We start from the raw sequence: 19,276 nt of genomic DNA, 5'->3' as shown, positions 1-19,276 counted from the left end.
ACTGCTGTTTGTGAAACATGAATGATCACTTAAACGTTCCATTTAGTGCCATTACACCATTTGGGAGCTTCTAGAATTGAGACCAGGGGTTCCTAGCCCTGGGTGCACGTGAGAATCACCGGGGCAGCTTTGAGACACTGCTGATGCTTGCCGCTCCCCCACCCACCCACCGCCCCACCACTGCCCCATCTCCCTAGATGTGATTCATTTGTCTGGGGTGTGGCCTGGGCGTCAGTCGGTCTGCAGATTCCCCAGGTGACCCTAATGGACATCTAGGGGTAAGACCCACTGCTGTAGCCTCCTGGAAAAGTCTACTTTGTGTTTGACGGAAAAGTTGGGGGACCAGGGGAGCCAGTCCGAGGAAGGAAAGAAAGGAAAAGGCCACACACCTGCTGTGGGCCAGGCCTCAGCAGGGGGCATGTCCCCTTCATTACATCATTTCATTTCGTTTCAGGCATGGAAACTGAGGCTTGGAGAGTGTCACCCAGCTGGGAAGGGTCCAGGCTGGGACAGAGCCCCAGGTATTTCACTCCCAAGTGTAGCTGCTGCATCACTTTGCAGGGAGGTTGGATGACAGAAAAGGAGGGTTACATTGGGTTTGTTTCCTTCTTTTAAACTTTGTTTTAAAGTCATTGTTATACAATTTTTTCTTGCTCATTGTAGCAGGCAGACATGCTGTGCGGAATCAGGTTTCCTTTTCAGATAGGGGAATCATAGAAAAGTTAGAAAACACCTAAATGTTTAAAGAGAAGGAAATTGCCTGCAAGTTCACACCCAGGTGGTGCATTTCCACCATCCTTTGGTTTGCCCATGTTCTGTCTCACATTTACAATTCCTGTGAATCAGTCTTTTCTTGGTAAGGACTTTTCCCTTAAGGATGCCGGGGAGAAGGATCTTTGCCACAAATGGGCTGGGCCCACCAAGTCCCCAGTAGCCTTTCACCCAGCACCTCCCAGGGTGTGAGGCCTGCAGAGGTCATGACCCTGGGAAGTGGGCGGAGACAGCAAGCATTCATCCAGGGTAACTGCCTCCAGCTGGTGGAGGCTCTCCTCTTCCCGTGCTTCATCTGAGCCTCAGGGCCTTCTGGGACTTCTGCTGCGCCCGCCCGTGTGGGGTGTGCGTTGCCCTTTGAGGACAAACCTGGCGGCTCTCGGCTCCATCCTCCGAGGGCTCCTTCCTCCTGCCTGTCCCCAAGGCTGCAGCTCGGCGTGAATCAGCTTTCAGACTCCCCTTGGCTTGGGCCCAGGCCTTGGCAGCCCAGCCTCCAGCAGAGCTCCTGTGGCTTGGGGCTTCCACATCAGGTTTGAATTATGTGGAATCTCAGCGTCCGCAGGCTTTCATCCCAGCCGTGCTGACTCACGCTTCCATGGTAGCGGGCCGCCTGTGCACCTCATGCATGTGTGTCGTCTGAGTGCCTGTGTGTCGTCTGTGTGTGTGTCATCTGGGTGCACGTGTGTCCCTTGTTCCTGTGCATATGTGTCATCTCCGTGCTTATCTCCCTGTGTGTGTCATCTAATGGCTTTATTGAGATTCACGTACCATGTAAGTCACCCATTTAGAGTGTACGATTCAGTGGATTTTTATTATATGCCCAGAATTGTGTAATTATCACCATGTTCAATTTTAGAACATTTTCACTATCTCAGAAAGAAGCTCTGTGTCCTTTAGCTATCGCCGCCCCCACTCTCCACCCCCTCTCGCCACCCCCAGCTGGGATCCATTACTCCAGCCCGCGGCAACCACTAATCTATCTTCTGTCTCTATAGATTGCCCTATTCTAGAGTTTCAAATGAATGGAATTGTATAATATGTGGCCTTTTGTGACCGGCTTCTTTCACTTAGCATAATGTTTTCAAGATTCACCTATGTTGTAGTATTTTTCAGCATTTCTTACTTTTTTATGGCTAAGTAACATTCCATTATAGGATACACCACGTTTTGTTTATCCATTCATCTGCCGATGGGCATTTGGGTTGTTTCCACTTCTTGGCTGCTGTAAGTAATGCTGCAGTGAACATTTGTGTAAAGGTTTTTATGTAGACTTATGTTTTCATTTCTCTTGAGTTTATACCAAGTGGAATTGCTGGCTCATATGGAAACTCTGTTTAATATTTTGTGGAACTGCCAGACTGTTTTCCTAAGTAGCTGCATCGTTTTACATTCCCACCAGCAATGTATGAGGGTTCCAATTTCTCCACATCCCTGTCAACACTTGTTAGTGTCTGACTTTTTGATTCTAGCCATCCTTGTGGGTATGAGGGGTATCTCATTGTGGTTTTGATTTGCATTTCCCTAATGACTAATGATGTTGAGCACCTTTTCATGTGCTTATTGGCCATTTGTATATCTTCCCTGGAGAAATGTTTACTTAGATTCTTTCCCCATTTTTAAATTGGGTTGTCTTCTTCTTAGTGAGCGGTAAGAGTTCTTTACCTATATTAGACGCAAGTCCCTCACTAGGAGAGCAGAGGCTGGTTTCATATCTTTTTGCACCCCACCCCCACCCCCAAGCCCAGCACGCAGTAGATGCTTCGTAAAGACCTACTGAGAGAGGGAACGATGGTCTCAGGCTATGGGGGCGTGTGGGGTGGCACTGGCCACCTCACGTTCATCGTGAATCAGAGGCAATGGCCCAGGATGATCCCACAGAGGGTCTGGTCCCTGCAGGTTATGTTGGGTGTGTCTTTCAGTTGAATTGACTTAACAGAACCACTGGGGAGGTGGAAGGACTTGAAAAAATCCTAATCCCTGGGCCCACCCCTCCCCTTGGTTTTTGGCTTGAGTAACTGGGGAAAAGATAGTGTCATTTGCTGAGATGGGGGAGGCATGGGGAGGAGGAGTAGGTCTGCTTTAAAGTTTGCGGTGCCCAGCGGAAGCCCAGGGTCTCTATCAGGGAGACTGTTGTACGGTCTTACATGGAATTTCGGGAGGGGTCAGAGCTGAGGATGTAATTTTGGAGTTACCTGCAAATACATAATCCCCATAGGATCAGGAGAAATCCCCAGGGAGCGTGTGTGTGTGTGTGTGTGTGTGTGTGTGTGTGTGTGTGTGTGTGTGTGTGTGTGTGTGTGTGTGTGTGTGTGTGTGTGTGTGTGTGTGTGTGTGTGTGTGTGTGTGTGTGTGTGTGTGTGTGTGTGTGTGTGTGTGTGTGTGTGTGTGTGTGGCTGGAGGAGCTGAGTGAGACCGGGACAAAGAAGTGATTTCTGGCTCTGGCCACATGAGGTCACAGGTGACTGTGATGAGAGCAGTTTCGAGGAAGTGGTGGTTCTAGAAGCCCCTGTGGTGTGGATAGAGGCGAGGCATGGAGGTGCAGGCGGTGAGTGTGGACAACTCTTTCTGCTATGGAGGGAAGCAGAGACCCTGGCAGTAGCTGGACAGGGCTGGGAGGGAATTTCACATATGGGAGATCCTCAAGTGCGCTTATCAATACATGTCAACGAGACTGAATCAGGAGAGAGGGAGGGCCTGGTGATGCCAGAAAGAGGGATGCTAATTGCAGGAGTTAAGTCTTGAGGCGGTGAGAAGGGGGTGGTCCTGAGCACAGGGCATGGCTATGGGAGCTCATGTGGTGGTGGGAGAGCCCTGCCTGACGGTGTCTGTTTTCTCCTTGAAAACAGGAGAGGGTGGGGGCGGGACCAGTGTTAGATGTCCAAGCCAATGGGAAAACGGGAACACAGGTGTAACAGGGCAGTGCTGCAGAGTGCCCTGCCTGCATCGTGCTCACGTGAGAGCTCTGGACACTGATTCCAAGGGAGACCAGTGGGCACCGTGTGCATTTTCTCCATCAGTGTGCAGACGTGGAGTGGGTGGCGGCTTGGGTTGAACCAGGGCAGAGGCTTCTCTGGGAGAGCAAGATGGAGGGAAAGGCAGGAGAGAGTTATGGGTGTTTGCACAAGAACTATTATGTGTCTGGATCGAGAAGTCCAAGGTGGTGAGAGGAGAAGTGAGGACTTGGAGGGGGGATTGACAGTGGTGGAGTGGTGGGGCCATGTGTTGGAGGTCTTGATGAAGTTTAATTGTAGCTGGAGCCAGCGTGCTAGAGTTAGGTGAGCAGGATGGTGCGGGGAGAGAAGGAGACACCCGCAGTCAAGGTTTCTGAGGTTGTAACAGGTGATGTGATCTCGGAGGCAGCCTGGCTGGCAGTGGCTGGGGATAGAAGTAGGTGGCTCTGTTGGGGGCGAGCCTAGTGGAAGCCACTTCTGATTCTCATGCCATTCCCAGGGTGTGCATCACCCAGCCTCCACTTGCTGGGTTTACTTTTGTTTCCTCCAGTGGAACAGTTTCAATCTGAATTTGCTGGAAGCCTAGAACCTGAGACAGCACAGCTGGCAGTCAAACCCTCGTAATGGAATTTCCAGAACAAGTTCAGGCCCGAGAATGCACTCTCCTTGGGAGGTGGCAGGATGGTAGGGTTGGGGGTGGCCTGCTCTGCTTCTTTCCCTGCTGGGGAGCCCCACATAGGCCGGCCTTGGAAGGAGGAGGAAGGGGAGACCTGGCCCACACCTCAGCTGGCTCCACTGCAGCCGCCATCTCGAAATGGGCCCTCCTTCTGGGCATTTGACAAAGGTTGGCCAATCTGAGGGGGCAGCAGGGGGGCTCGGGATTCCCCTTTCCCAGACCCGGGCTGGCACAGATGGACCCCTGTCCTTGTCCAAGTCTGGACTTGTGCACTGTCCAAGGTGTCCTTTGGGATCTCGATCTCTGGCCTCCCTGGAGATCTGTTTGTTGGCTCGTTTTACCTGTGCCTCCCAGTTTACGTGCAAGTACATGCAGTTTTAGAATAAACATGTTTATATATACACATTCCCACATACATACGAATTTCAAAATAGTATGACTTCAGTTATCTGCTGAAATATTTGGGACCTCACCCTGATGATAGACAGCTGCTGGTAACCAGCTGAGCTCTTCAGTTATGACCCATGGCAGGACACAGGTGATTTCTATGGCAGCAAGTCACCTACGCTGTCATCACCCGTCTCCTTCAGGTGCTCTGGAATTACACTCTGGGTTTGGGGTTTTTTCCTGAGGGGAAGCTGGACTGGAAGACCTTAGCTAGCACGGCCTGAGGGCCCCTGGATGAAGACGCAGAGGAAGCTGTCACCTTTGCAACCAGAACAGTGTCACAGCCGTGTTGGAAAATTCAAGCAGGCCCCTCCCTCAGCCACACAGCTTCCAGGAAAGAGTCCTCAGGAGCAGTCGTATTAACGGGTCTAGAGCAGGGCTGAGCGGCCAGGCTTGCCCTCTGGTGGGTTTCCATTTGGAGAAATTGCCCGAAGGCCTATAGAGTATGTGGCTCAATTGGATATAAACAGCTGTTTGTTGTCATTTTTATTGCACGAAGGATCTTTCTGGAATATATTTCCTACTTATCTGCTGTTTCCAGAAGAATAACTTATGGGTGAAAACAGATACAGCTGACATTTATTTTCCATTCCACCAGAACTTAGTTTCTCCCCCTTTCTTGATTTCTTATACAGAAATTTGATTTGATTTTAGTGCTTAAAATTAGCCACCACTTGTCGGAAATATAAACATCTCATAAATTGAGAGACGGGAGTAATTTGGTGAGGAGGCAGAGAGCCAGAAGGTTCCCGTTGCCAGGCTGTCTGCCCTGAGCGGTGCCTGGTTTCCTGGCCAGGGCAGCGCTGGAGGGGAGCGCGGGCCAAACCTCTCCTGGTGCAGACGGGGAAACGGAGGGCCGCGGGGAGGAACTGGCCCAGGCCGCCTCCTGATCTGGTGGCCGGGCCTGCCTTGCCATCCCTTCTCCAGGAGGAGGGTCTCGGAGGCCAAGAGGGAGCCCAGACGTGGCCCAGAACTGCCAAGGCCTGGACATGATGCCCTAAATAGATGAGGGTGATCACTAGGGAGGTTCTGATCTGGATGTCAGTGAGGGGGTGGGGTGGAAGTGGGGCTGGTGGGATCTGCAGTTACAAAGAGGTTTGAAACTTACTTCCTAGCCCTTGCATATGACAGGGCTTGGGTCTTTGCCCTAAACAGTTCACTGGGTGGAAAAATAGGGGTTCCTTTAACTCTTCCCTGGGGAGAGGGCTGAGGGTATGGGGGCTAGTCCAGTCCCAGGAATCCCGGGGCTTCCATGGCTGGTAGAGGAGAGCTGGTGTGTGCGTGGAGGGTGGTCACCAGGCGGCGGGAGGGGTCTGCACCCCCTAAGGCTGTGTGCTGAAATTTCTCCTCATCCTCACGTCAGAGGTGGCAGGTGGACTGGCTTCCATCGAATGTTTTCGTCCAGAGGTGGGAAATGAATATCCTGCTTGCTCTGCAAGGCCAGACCAGAGGCCCAGGGACTTGCAGTCGGGACTACGAAAGAATGCTCCAAGTGGGCCCCCAGGCCAGGAGCAGGGCCCGAGCGGCCTGAGGTAATAGAGCCTAGGTCAAACAGCCACACAGAGCTGGGCTGTTGTTCTAGTGCTGTCCCTTACTTGCTGGGTGACTCTGGGCAAGTTACTTAACCATTCTGAACCTCTGTTTCCTCATCCATGAGATGAGTCTAATTTTTTTTTTTTTTTTTTGCGGTACGCGGGCCTCCCACTGTTGTGGCCTCTCCCGTTGCGGAGCACAGGCTCCGGACGCGCAGGCCCAGTGGCCATGGCTCACGGGCCCAGCCGCTCCGCAGCATGTGGGATCTTCCCGGACCGGGGCATGAACCCGTGTCCCCTGCATCGGCAGGCGGACTCTCAACCACTGCGCCACCAGGGAAGCCCGAGATGAGTCTAATATTAGTGCCTATCTCATAGGGTTGTCGTAAAGATGAATTAAGATGTGTAAATATAAGTGGCAGGTACTGTTATTAATAGCAGTGGCAATAAGACTGTTCATAAAGGGCAGAATGTAGAGAAGTGTGTTTCAACTCAGTAAGCCATTACGAGTGTCCCCACCCAGAATAGGTTATATCTTGAGAGGGGGAGCTCCCTGTCACTGGAGGCATCCAAGCAAATGTCAGAGGTCCCCTGACTGGGGATGTTGTCAGGGTATTGAAGCCTCAGACTGGGGCAGGCATGGCCATCTTGAAAGGGAGGCGTGGGCTGGAAGGTAGTACCTTGCAGCCCAGCCCTGTGCTGTGCGCATCATTCTGGAACCTGCGTCCCTCATATGAGGCACTGAGGTCTGGCGGCCACAGGGACCCAGTGGGTGATGTGGCAGGGAATGCCAGATTCTGAAGAATCCTCCTGTGTAGTGGGTTAGCCAAGTCCCAGAACGGGGGAGGCTGTGATCAAGTGACCCAGTGTCGGGGGCGGGGGGCGGTAGCTGGATGGAGTCTCCTGCCCCCTGGTCTGGAGAATTCTCCTCTGCCGGGCTGTTTGCAGAGCTGTGATGGGCAGAGAGAAACAGAGCAACTATAGCCCTCAGTGAGCTTGGGTCTGTGTGAGTTTGGCCTGGATGAAGCACAGGTTGTCTGACTTGTGCTGTGAGGGTCTCTTGCTTTGCTTGGTCCAGGGGGGCTTTGGAGGGGTGGCAACAGTGCCCTTGGGTATCAGACGGGGGTACAGAAGTTGGGATGGGATGGATGGGCGTGGGGCTTGGCAGAGAGTCTCTCTTGGCAGCCGAGCTGCAGTAGCTTTGGGGGGAATGCCCTGGGCCCTCCCATCCTGCAGCCCTATGTACCCTGGAAGACAGCTTCCTTTGGCAGGCTCTGCGGGTCCGCAGTGGCAGAGGACCTTCGACTTGGGCCTCTCACTTATGCAGGTAAGAGGCCCATCACTTATGCAGGTTTGGCTCAGTCTCTGCCCACGAGCCTGAATGCCTCCCCATCCCCACACTGCCCTTCCTGCTTCCACACCTGTGCCTGGGTCCCCTACCTGCTGTGCCCTTTCCAGCTCACGTAGGTTTCTTTTGCTACCCTGTCAGTTTCTCCCTTCTTCCGATGCACTGATTACCCTGCCGCTGGCCGTGGAGGTTGAGCGGAGACTGCCAGTCCCAGGGTGACCATGTGACTCAGGCTGGACCAACCACAGTCTCCCTTGGGCTGTTCCAGATGAGACTATGCAAGGAAAGCCTGCTTGTCTGTGGTGTCAGAGCAGAGCTGTGCCTCTAAGAACATAGCCTTGTCCGGGAGAATGAAGCTGATGCAGAGCGGCCCATGAGGAGGGTGGAGAGGGAGCCGTGGGCACTGGGCCCCTCACTTCCAGTGCCTGCACCTGCCATGGTTTGTCCAGGGGCCAACACGCTCCCCTTTGGTCCACGGGGTTCAAGTTGAATTTCTGCCCCTTACAACCGAGAGCCTGATGGATACCTGTCCCTCAGGTATATCCGCCAGTGCGCCAAGCCCAACAATTTGGATACCCTCTGCTCCTCTGTGGGCCCCTCCGTCCAGACAATGAGCAACTCACAGCCAAAGGCTGGGCCTTATTTATCTGTTTCTCCCTGCCCTGGGCACATGGCAGGTGCAAAAGTAAAAAAAAGGGAAAGTGCTTTAAATGAAAGGACGTGTGCTTAATATAGAGTTTGACGTTGTCATTTTAGTAAGCAGACTAGAACTTTTGCAGACAATTGAGTGTCACCTGATCAAATGGTTACCTTGGGAAGCCCCAAACTTATTCGGGTAAGGCTGGCTATTTTCCCTAGAACGTTTTTTGGCCTCCTGATTGGAGCAGAAGGCCATCCTGGATTTGATCCAACATGGTGTTTGCAGTTTGATGGAGAGACATAGCAGGAAGGGACAGGAGGAAGATGGGCTGCTGCTGGGAGTTCGCTGTTGTGTGCTCAGGAAGCCTTGAAGGGGGTTCCCTAAGAAGCCAGCTCAGAACAGGCTGAGGTGGGACAGTTGGTGGAATTTTGTTGCGCACAGTAGCGGCTGCTTTACAAAGAGGCAGCTCCTATGCAAAGGGGAAGGTTTATAAAAATGGCTCCTTCCTTCCCTGCTTTGTGTTCACAGCTGCGTTCCCAGTGTCTGGCGCAGGGCTGGTATGTCGTAGGCACTCCGTAGGTATTTGTCGAATGAGTGAAGGAATTCAACAAGTATATATTTTTAAAGGATTGCCTCCTGTTTTCCAGGCACCATGATGGGTGTCTCTTACTGCTTTATAGAGCTGATGCGTGGGTGGTAGGTAGGGGACCTGTACCACGTCTCTTCACACACATCCAGTTATATGTTTCATTGGCCCCTGTGAATATTGCCTTCATTGGGACCTAATAACATGTTGGCTGGGCTTGGCCAAGGTTATATTTTTATGTTTTCATTTCCAAGGCCAACACTTGGTTTTTTTTTTTTTAAGGGTCTGTTTTGATGCAGGCGAAAAATTAGAGTAAAAACAGAGCGCACACTCCTGGGGCACTGTCCTGGCTCATTTATCGTCAGCAGACATGAGCTGCCCTCCCTGGTGTGTATGCGCACATGCTTTAAATCTGAAATAACCGTGCTTTGTCCTGGAGTTGGGGTCCAGTGCCCACCTTAGGTAGGGATAATTAACCTTTACTGATAGGACTTTCCCTTCTTGTCTGTCTGTAGATACAGGCAAATCCGCGGGATAGTGATAGCACTTTGGGGTGCTTTGGTGTGTGTACCTAGTCCCTGTGACAGTGACCTGCCATTTTAAGCACTGGAACCCTTTGTTTAAATGAAATGTTACGTGGAACCCCGTGAGTGTACAACACAGTGGAAGTGGATCTGCTCTGCTTGCAATGGGCATGGGAGCCCTTGCTTGGCCCCCTGACACCCCCTCCCATGTCCCTGCTGGCATCCCAGGGCCCCCCAAGCCCCTAGAGGAAGAGTCTGTACTCGTTTAGTCGCACTCGTTTGCAGTCGCACACGCTCACCCGTTCTGTCGTGTGTTCACATCTCTTCTCTCTCCCCCTCTTTCCTTCTGCTCGCCGTGCCCCTGGTTCAGGCGGGCCTCATCCGCACAGACAGCACTGACTACTTCATTGAGCCCCTGGAGCGGGGGCAGCAGGAGACGGAGGCCAGCGGGAGGATGCACGTGGTGTACCGCCGGGAAGTCATCCAGCAGGCGTGGACAGAGCCTCTCGGGGACCTTCACAATGAAGGTAGGCTGTGGGCGGGGCCCCCAGCTCTACCTCCGTCCACACCTCAGGGGTGTTTTTAGGTAACTTCTGGCCTGAACTTCTCAACTCCTGGCCTCAGTCTTCTCAGCTGTGTAATGGGACTGGGCCATGTAGACCTACTGCACAAGCAGAGAAATGCCACTGGGTTTTAGGGGCTACCATAACAGGCTGGAGTTGGGGCCCAGAAGGGTACTTGAGTCCCCTGAACTGTAGTCCTTGGGACTCCAGTGTCTCTGAGGGGCTCAGTGCTGCGTTGCAAGGCTGTTTCTCTGCCAAGGCAGAAGGTGGAATGGCTGCAGTTAGCTCTTCCCCCCCCGAAAATCATCTCAGCCCCTGGGAACCACGGGAAGGAGGTTCTTAGGGCACTTGTAGGGAGACTGCCTGGGGTCAGACCACCAGGGTCAGCTCTGTGTCCAACAGACCATTTAAAAATCCTACCTCCACCACTGTCTACTGTGTGGCCCCAACAAGTTACTTAACGTCTCTGAGCCTCTTTTTCTAATCTGTAAAGTGGGGGCGATCGTTGTTACCTCTAAGGCTGTGTGTATCATAGTGTGTACAGAAATCCCCGCATGGAGCTTAGCGCCTAGTAGGTGTTTGATGAACGGGTGCTCTTATCACGGTCTTGTTATTGAGGTAACTGCTGCCATGTTAGGGTGATAGCCCTGCGAGGGGCGTCTCTGCACCCCAGTGACCAGCACCAGAGCCTGCGCCCCGGCCTGCACGCCTACTCAGGACGCGTGGTTAAGTGAATGAAGGAGTGGATGCGACCTGTGCTGGTCCTGGGGCCGTGCCGACTTCATAGTCGGACTGAGCTTTGTCTCGAAGCCCCTTTGGCCACTAAGACATGAGACCCTGGGTGGGATCTGGCCATGAGTGACCACACCCTCCTGCCTGGGCCCTGGCAGGGTTGGGCCCAGTGTGAAGGAATGCCTGGAAACCAGCTGTCCCCACATATAATGCCTCCGCTGAAGCCCCAGCTGCTGTCCCCCTGTTGCTCGCAGTGATGCTGCACTTACGTTGCGATGGTGGAGGCCTGGCGGCGGCGGGGTGGGGGGGGAGCTGAGGGACTGGGCGGAGCCTCTGGGGGGCTGGGGAGGGTCTCAGGAGCAGGTGGTGACCGTTCCCACCACCATGGCTGGGAGGAATGACAAGTCTCCCTCGGGCTCCAATTTTATCTGAGGCCAGTTCTGAATCAAAAGACCGTAAATCCTCCCTTATGGGGAAAGACCTTGGGGAAGTCCTACTCCAGGGCTGTGAGCCTGGAACCGACCACACAGTCCACCACCTCGGTCACTGGCTGGGAGGCTGAGACCGCTGAGCTCAGAGTGGGGTTCAGGCCCCGAATGCTGCTTTGACTCCCTTTCATCAGGCTGCCCGGCTGAACCTCCTGTGGGCCTGTGGGTGGTGTCGTGCCCTTGGTCCATGTGGGTCCTTCCTTAGAAAGACAAGGGTGATAGGGGACTTCCTTGAAAACCTGTGACTCACTCACTGTTAATTTAAGGCCAGCTTTGCATCTGAGCCCAGTTTGTGAAGTGTTTCTGGGTGCGGCTGTCTCCATTTAACATCTCAGTTAAGATGAGAGGTTTGACCTTGGAGGCTGTGCCCTGGACGTTCCTATGCTCCTAATGCTGTCCTTTCCTCAGTCCTGCTTTGTAGCCGCCTTCCCACTGTCCAGGTCCCTGGGACCTGGATGCCAACAGGACATACGTGCCTGTTGCCAGAGTTCTGGCTCCTCGGCTGGGGGCCGGGGCTGCCAGACGCCAGGGCAGCTCGTCCCCTGGCCAGGCTGGGGCTTAAGGCTGCTGCTGCTTTTTTGAATCGAGAGAAAATCCATTTTAACATACAATTCAGTTTGGGTTTTTGTTGTTGTTTTGTTTTGTTTTTTTTAACATCTTTATTGGGGTATAACTGCTTTACAATGGTGTGTTAGTTTCTGCTTTATAACAAAGTGAATCAGTTATACATATACATATGTTCCCATATGTCTTCCCTCTTGCATCTCCCTCCCTCCCACCCTCCCTATCCAACCCCTACAGGCTGTCACAAAGCACCGAGCCAATATCCCTGTGCCATGCGGCTGCTTCCCACTAGCTATCTACCTTACTAAGTTTGTTAGTGTGTATATGTCCATGACTCTCTCTCGCCCTGTCACAGCTCACCCTTCCTCCTCCCCATATCCTCAAGTCCGTTCTCCAGTAGGTCTGCGTCTTTATTCCTGTCTTACCCCTAGGTTCTTCATGACATTTTTTTTTCTTAAATTCCATATATATGTGTTAGCATACGGTATTTGTCTTTTTCTTTCTGACTTACTTCACTCTGTATGACAGACTCTAGGTCTATCCACCTCATTACAAATAGCTCAATTTCGTTTCTTTTTATGGCTGAGTAATATTCCATTGGATATATGTGCCACATCTTCTTTATCCATTCATCCGATGATGGGCACTTAGGTTGTTTCCATCTCCGGGCTATTGTAAATAGAGCTGCAATGAACATTTTGGTACATGACTCTTTTTGAATTTTGGTTTTCTCAGGGTATATGCCCAGTAGTGGGATTGCTGGGTCATATGGTAGTTCTATTTGTAGTTTTTTAAGGAACCTCCATACTGTTCTCCATAGTGGCTGAACCAATTCACATTCCCAACAGCAGTGCAAGAGTGTTCCCTTTTCTCCACACCCTCTCCAACATTTATTGTTTCTAGATTTTTTTGATGATGGCCATTCTGACTGGTGTGAGATGATATCTCATTGTAGTTTTGATTTGCATTTCTCTAATGATTAATGATGTTGAGCATTCTTCCATGTGTTTGTTGGCAGTCTGTATATATCTCTTCACAATTTTGTGGGACCATCACAATTATCTAATTCTAGAACACTTCCATCACTCCCATAAAAAACTTGATACCCATGAATTAGCTGTCACTCCCGTTCTCCTCTCCTCAACCCCCTGGCAACCACCAATCGATCTTCTCTCTCTAGAGATTTGTCTCTTCTGGACATCCCCTGTATGTGGAATCATACAGTCTGTGGCCTTTGTGACTGGCCTTCTTTCACTTAGCATGTAGGGTTCATCCGTGCTGGAGCATGTATCAGTACTTTACTCCTTTTTATGGCAGGGTAATAGTCCATCCTGTGGAGAGACCACATTTTGTTTATCTGTTCTTCTGTTGGTGGACATTTGGGTTGTTTCCATTTTTTCGCTATTATGATAATGCTGCTATGAACATTCTTGTACAAGGTTTTGTGTGAACATATGTTTTCAGTTCTTTTGCATATATACCTAAGAGTGGATTGCTAGGTCCTATGGCTACACTGTGTTTAACTTTCGGGGGAGCTGCCAAACTGGTTTTCAAAGCAGCTGCAGCACTTTCCATTCTCATGGGGCTTCTTGGGTGGGCTCAGTGAACGTTCCCAGTGACCTGCTGCCCTCACCTCTCCTCGCTTTGAGGATTCCCTATATCTGGCCCATGAAAGAGGGTGTGACTGGAACATCTCCAAGGTCTATAGCTGATGTCAGCAGGCCCTCCCCAATGCCCGTTACTGTTTTTGTTGAGAGAGAAACCTGGGTGCTGGTTAGGGTGTGATAATGGGGAGTGGCAGGTCTGGGTTTACATTCTGGCCTTTTGCCGTGAACTTGCTGTACGACCTGAGATGAGTCAGGCAACCTCTCTGAGCCTCCCTTTGACAGGCCTGGCAGGGAGAGCTGTGAGGGGTCAAGTTCCCTGTTTCACTTGCACTGCTGCAACCTCCGGGCACTGCTCATGTGTTGGAAGTGGCTGTTATGATTGTACTCACTCCGTGGATAGAGCCCTTGCCCCTCCTTCTCCCCTCCTGGGGGTCTTCTCCCCTCCCAGGAATTTGTCTCTGGGCTGCTGCACTCACTGTTGGACTCAGACAGCAGGGCCACCAGGAGCTCTGGTGCAGTGTCACCTGCAGAGAGAGAGGCGTTGGCTTCAGGGGCAGGGAGGGTGGACACCAGCCTGAGCCCTGCTCACCAGGCTGTGCCTTGCATTGTTCAGAGGGCCGGCTGCCCATTTCTGGTTTCTCCACTAGGCCAGTGGCCATACATTTTCCCAACTCTTTTTTTTTCCCCATATATTTATTTATTTTTGGCTGCGTTTGGGTCTTTGTTGCTGCACGCGGGCTTTCTCTAGTTGCAGCGAGCAGGGGCTACTCTTCGTTGCAGTGCGCGGGCTTCTCATTGCGGTGGCTTCTCTTGTTGCGGAGTACGGGCTCTAGGCATGTGGGCTTCAGTAGTTGTGACACACGGGCTTAGTTTCTCTGTGGCATGTGGGATCTTCCCGGGCCAGGGCTCAAACCCATGCCCCCTGCATTGGCAGGCGGATTCGTAACCACTGCGCCACCAGGGAATCCCGGCATGCGGACTCTTAGTTGCGGCATGCAGACTCTTAGTTGTGGCATGCGGACTCTTAGTTGTGGCATGCATGCAGGATCTAGTTCCCCAACCAGGGATTGAACCCGGGCCCCCTGTACTGGGAGCGCAGAGTCTTACCCACTGGACCACCAGGGAAGTCCCCATTTTCCCAACTCTTAAATCTAGTGCTTTCCTTCCTTTGCACGATAGCACTACTAACCAAAGGGAAAACAGAAACAGTGACATGGAGCCCTGTGGTTCCCTGTTGCCCTGTGATCTGATTTCAGTCCCTGAAGTACCCATGTGCATGGAGGCTTAGAGGCAGAACTCGGGTGTCCGTTGATTCATTCTTGAGGGTCAGTGGGCGGGGTCTCCTTATACTCACAATAGATGCTGCAGGCGCAGCTCCCCCTGCTCGGGGCCCTGTGTTCCCCGCACTCTAGCGGGTTGTCTCCTGCTCTCCGCCAGCCAGTTCCGATACGCCCTTCTCCAGAAGCCTTCCCCAGCTCCCCAGTCCTGGTGTGGGTCTCGGTGTGGAAGCCTGCCCTAGTCAGTCCTATTATAGCCCTTGTCATACAAGTTAATCATACAAGTTTAAATCATATCATACAAGTTAATAAATGCTGGTTAAAGAAGTAAATATTTTGCTTTCATCCAAAAGGCCAAAGCTGTGATGGTGAAATTTGGAGTTGCTGGCGGTGATTGGGAGGGATTTGAGGGGCACAGGGCATACTCCAGGGGTCCCTAAAATGCCCCGCATAGGCCACGGTAACATCACAATTTTTTTCCTTTATTAAGATGTTTACACCCAGCGCCACCTTTGATTTTTACAGCAAGCTTGTGGGGCAAGAGATCAAGGATTATCCCTCCCCATGTCACAGCGGGGGAGGGAAGCCTGGAGCAGCAGCGGCGCTTGGGCTAGGATGCACAGGGAGATGGGACCGAGTAGGGACTGGAACCCGGGCCAGTTCTCGCCTCTCTGCTCTTCATTGCCTCAGAGACTCGCCGTGTCCTCGTGCCAGGGAAAGGGCTCATGCCCACCAGTTACCTGGTATGGCACAGACCCTCATGCTGCCTTGGCTTTCAGAGGCAGGGAAAGGGGCACGCTTGACGGGGGCGGCGTCATGGTGACAGTCCCTTATGTGGGTTTGACCTCGGTTTCTTCCCATCCCGGTTCCAGCTTTTGGCCTGGGTGACCTTCCCAACCTGCTGGGCCTGGTGGGGGACCGGCTGGGAGAAGCAGAGCGGAAGCGGCGACATGCCAAGCCGGGCAGTTACAGCATGGAGGTGCTGCTGGCGGTGGACGACTCGGTGGTGCGCTTCCACGGGAAGGAGCACGTGCAGAACTACGTCCTCACCCTCATGAACATCGTGAGTGTCCCCGAGTCCCGGGGCTGGGGGCAGGGGCTGGGGTGGGGGCCCCCGGCGCTGGTCTGATGGACAGTTTCTCCTGGGCCTGGTGTTTTCTGGGTAGGCTCGGGGAAGTCACTGCCTGCTCCCTAGTCCAGCTGGACAGCGATTTCCGTGGTGAGATGGGCCTGAGCAGGCATGACGTCCATCCCAGGCCTCAGCCTGGTCTCAGCTGTGCATGCCTGTGCTGAGGTGCCTACAGGCAAACCAGAGCCCATGGCCAGTGGCTTCTGGGCTTGGACACATTCAGAGCCTGGGTCAGGCACGGCCGGGGGCCTCACTTGCCTTAGAGTTGAAGGGACTTCCCTGAGATTCATCATCTGGAGAAAATGCCCAATCCCAGGCTGGGGAGACTGGCTAGTGAGCTGTCCGTCTGCTAGGGGGGATCCCAGGCCGCCAGGGTGGGCCTTGGGTGTTCGCAGAGATCAGACGGGCAGGGAAAATGAGGGTCATGGGCAGATTTTGAGACTGTGAAGCAGAGAGGCCATGCACTGTCCAAAGCAGGTGGTCACTGCTCAGCTGCCACTGGAGGCTCTCATGCTGAGATGCAGGGCTCTTGTCACAGAAAGGCCAGTTTTTTAAAGAAAAGTTAGAAATGCAGACAGTTTTGTTTTTTTAAAAAAACTTTTTATATGGAAAATTTAAATTGAGATATCCAAGTGGAACACCCAATTTTTTAAAATGCTAAAATAAAGAAACCCACTGTGAATGCGGAATAAAACCTATTTACACACCACATTTGGCCTGTGGGCTACAGTTGGGCACCTCTGACCTAAAGGGGCAGAGACGAGGGAGGCCAGGGGAAAGGAGGGTGAAAGCGTCAGGGGTGGGCTTGCACTGTTTCTCTTCCGGCAAGAGGCCTTTGTCAGAGGCGCCTGCGGCTGTGGCTCTGGGAGGATGGCGACCGGTCTAGGCACAGTGGGACCTATGGTGGAAACTGCTCAGGCCTCGGCCGGATGCTGGAGAGACGGGGCAGGACCTTAGGCCCTCCTTTATGAAGCCAGGTGGAGGGGTGACGTGGGGGTCAGGCCCCAGCTCAGAATATTAGGATGCTGTGGAGTTCAGGCAGGAGGAGGCAAGCACCCCATCAACAGGAGACGACAGGGCGGGGCCTTCAGCTTGGAGTCTGCAGGAGACCCAGCTCGACGGCTCATCATAAACATTCATCCGGAACATAAGAGCTGAGAAGGAAGATATATATACATGGTGGGACCTCTTTATTTTTTATTTTATTTAAAAAAATTTTTATTGGAGTATAGGTGATTTACAGTGCTGTGTTAGTTTCAGGTGTACAGCAAAGTGAATCAGTTACACGTGTACAAATATCCACTCTTTTTTAGATTCTTTTCCCACATAGGCCATCACAGAGTATTGAGTAGAGCTCCCTGTGCTAATAAGGACCTACTGGTCCTTATTAGTTATCTATTTTGTATATAGTAGGGTGTATGTGTCAATCCCATTCTCCCAATTTATCCCTCTCTCCCCCTTCCCCCCTGGTAACCATAAGTTTGTTTTCTACACGTGACTCAATTTCTGTTTTGTAAATAAGTTCATTTGTACCAGGTGGGGCCTCTTTAGAAAGCCAAAGTTTCCAGCCCCTGCCTGGGCCTCCACTGGCCTGAAGGTTAGGGTCCTCTGACCTGAGGCCTGTAAGAAAGTTGGCTGGCTGCATTCTCGCGCAGACCAAAAGGTGACTGCAGGCGGGCCAGGGCTGCGATAGGATCAACTTACACTCAGTCCAACATGCAAGGTTCTTGGAGGCTGTGACAGACGGACGTGCAGCCAATCACAATGATCACAGTACTGCGTGGGGAGGAACATTAGTGGATTGGCCAAGAGCGTGGGCTTTGAAATCAACCAGTCTGGCTCTGCCCCTTCCTGTCTTTTGACCTTGGGAGCAAGTCAAAACCCCAAAACACCAACCCTCTCGAGTGTCCCTTTTTTGGGTGCTTCAGGTCTTACTTGCGGCATGTGGGTTCTTTCATTGTGGCGCGCGGACTTCTGTCTAGTTGTGGCACGTGGGCTCTAGAGCGCATGGGCTCTGTAGTTGCGGCACGCGGGCTCTCTAGTTGATGCGCATGGGCTTAGTTGCCCCGCGGCGTGTGGGATCTTAGTTCCCCGACCAGGGGTCGAACCTGCGTCCCCTGCATTGGAAGGTGGATTCTTTACCACTGGACCACCAGGGAAGTCCCTCCCCACTTTTAAAACAGCATTACCTGGGGACTTCCCTGGTGGTCCAGTGGTTGGGACTTCACTTTCCAGCGCAGGTGGTGTGGGTTCGATCCCTGGTCGGGGAGCTAAGATCCCACATGACTCGTGGCCAAAAAACCAAAACGTAAAACAGAAGCAATATTGTAACAAACTCAATAAAGACTTTAAAAATGGTCCACGTTAAAAACAAAAGCAAAAAACCAAAAAAACCAAATAAAACAAAAACCCCCTAGCACTACCAATACTTACTATGCAAGGGTTTGGGGAGATTAAATGAGGCGCATAGCACATAGCATGGTACCTCGCATGGCATAAGCTCCCAGTAAGTAGTTGGTGATAATAATATGGCTTTCATGAGGGATGTGGTAACACATTTCTGGGAACTAAACAGCTGATGAGCAGAAGTGTCAACTCCATGGTCATGCCAATCCCCCTGGCAACATTTGTAGGAAAATAAAATAGTATGATGCTGCCTGTGCTGTCTGGGGTCCATAATCCAGCCACACGGGAGGCAAGGTGGCTCTTAGGAGGGCATGCAACCAGACCCTTGTAAGCTGTGTGACCTTAGGCAAGGGACCTGTATTCTTCGGAATGTGTAGCTTGTAAGTGATAGAAAACGAATTCAAACTAGGTTAAGAAAAACAGGGCTAAAAGAGATGGGCCAGGTTGTGGAAGGGACAGGATGGAGCTGGTTGTAAGTGTGATCGGTAGTAGAGGCTTACATGGACTCTGTTTTTAGGTTCCCTTCTCTCTGTGTGACATCCTAATTCTCTTTGACCAACATCTCTACAAGACAGATTCTGGCTATTAGCATCATGAAGCTCTTCTTTTTTTGTTTTAAATTTTTGTATTAAAGTATAGTTGATTTACAATGTTGTGTTAATTTCTGCTGTACAGCAAAGTGATTCAGTTATACATATATGTACATTCTTTTTTAAATATTCTTTTCCATTGTGATTTATCATAGGATATTGAATATAGTTCTCTGTGCTAGACAGTAGGACCTTGTTGTTTATCCATTCTATATATAAAAGCTTACATCTGCTCACCCCAACCTCCCACTCTATCCCTCCCCCAGCCCCCTGGCCCTTGGCAACCACCAGTCTGTTCTCTATGTCCGTGATTCTGTTTCTGTTTGATAGATAGGTTCATTTGTGCCAAATTTTACATTCCACATAGAGGTGATATCATATGGTATTTGTCTTTCTCTTTCTGACTTACTTCACTTAATATGATCATCTCTAATTGTATCCATGT

General features: G+C 51.7%; 1 protein-coding gene across 3 annotated transcripts in view; it reads left to right on the top strand.

The window, feature by feature from the left end:
* The window catches only part of ADAMTS14 (ADAM metallopeptidase with thrombospondin type 1 motif 14), a 92,406-nt gene that overhangs the window by 15,316 nt on the left and 57,814 nt on the right, over nt 1–19,276 (top strand). For all 3 annotated transcript variants that reach the window (XM_067710664.1, XM_067710667.1, XM_067710666.1), the window contains exons 3-4: nt 9,846–10,002; nt 15,579–15,769. In XM_067710664.1, coding sequence (XP_067566765.1) covers nt 9,846–10,002; nt 15,579–15,769 — 348 coding nt within the window. The remainder of the gene's footprint in view (nt 1–9,845; nt 10,003–15,578; nt 15,770–19,276) is intronic.

This window comes from Pseudorca crassidens, chromosome 16 (assembly GCF_039906515.1).
Source record: "Pseudorca crassidens isolate mPseCra1 chromosome 16, mPseCra1.hap1, whole genome shotgun sequence".
Classification (NCBI taxonomy): Eukaryota; Metazoa; Chordata; class Mammalia; order Artiodactyla; family Delphinidae; genus Pseudorca; species Pseudorca crassidens.
This window is presented reverse-complemented; position numbering and strand designations above follow the sequence as displayed.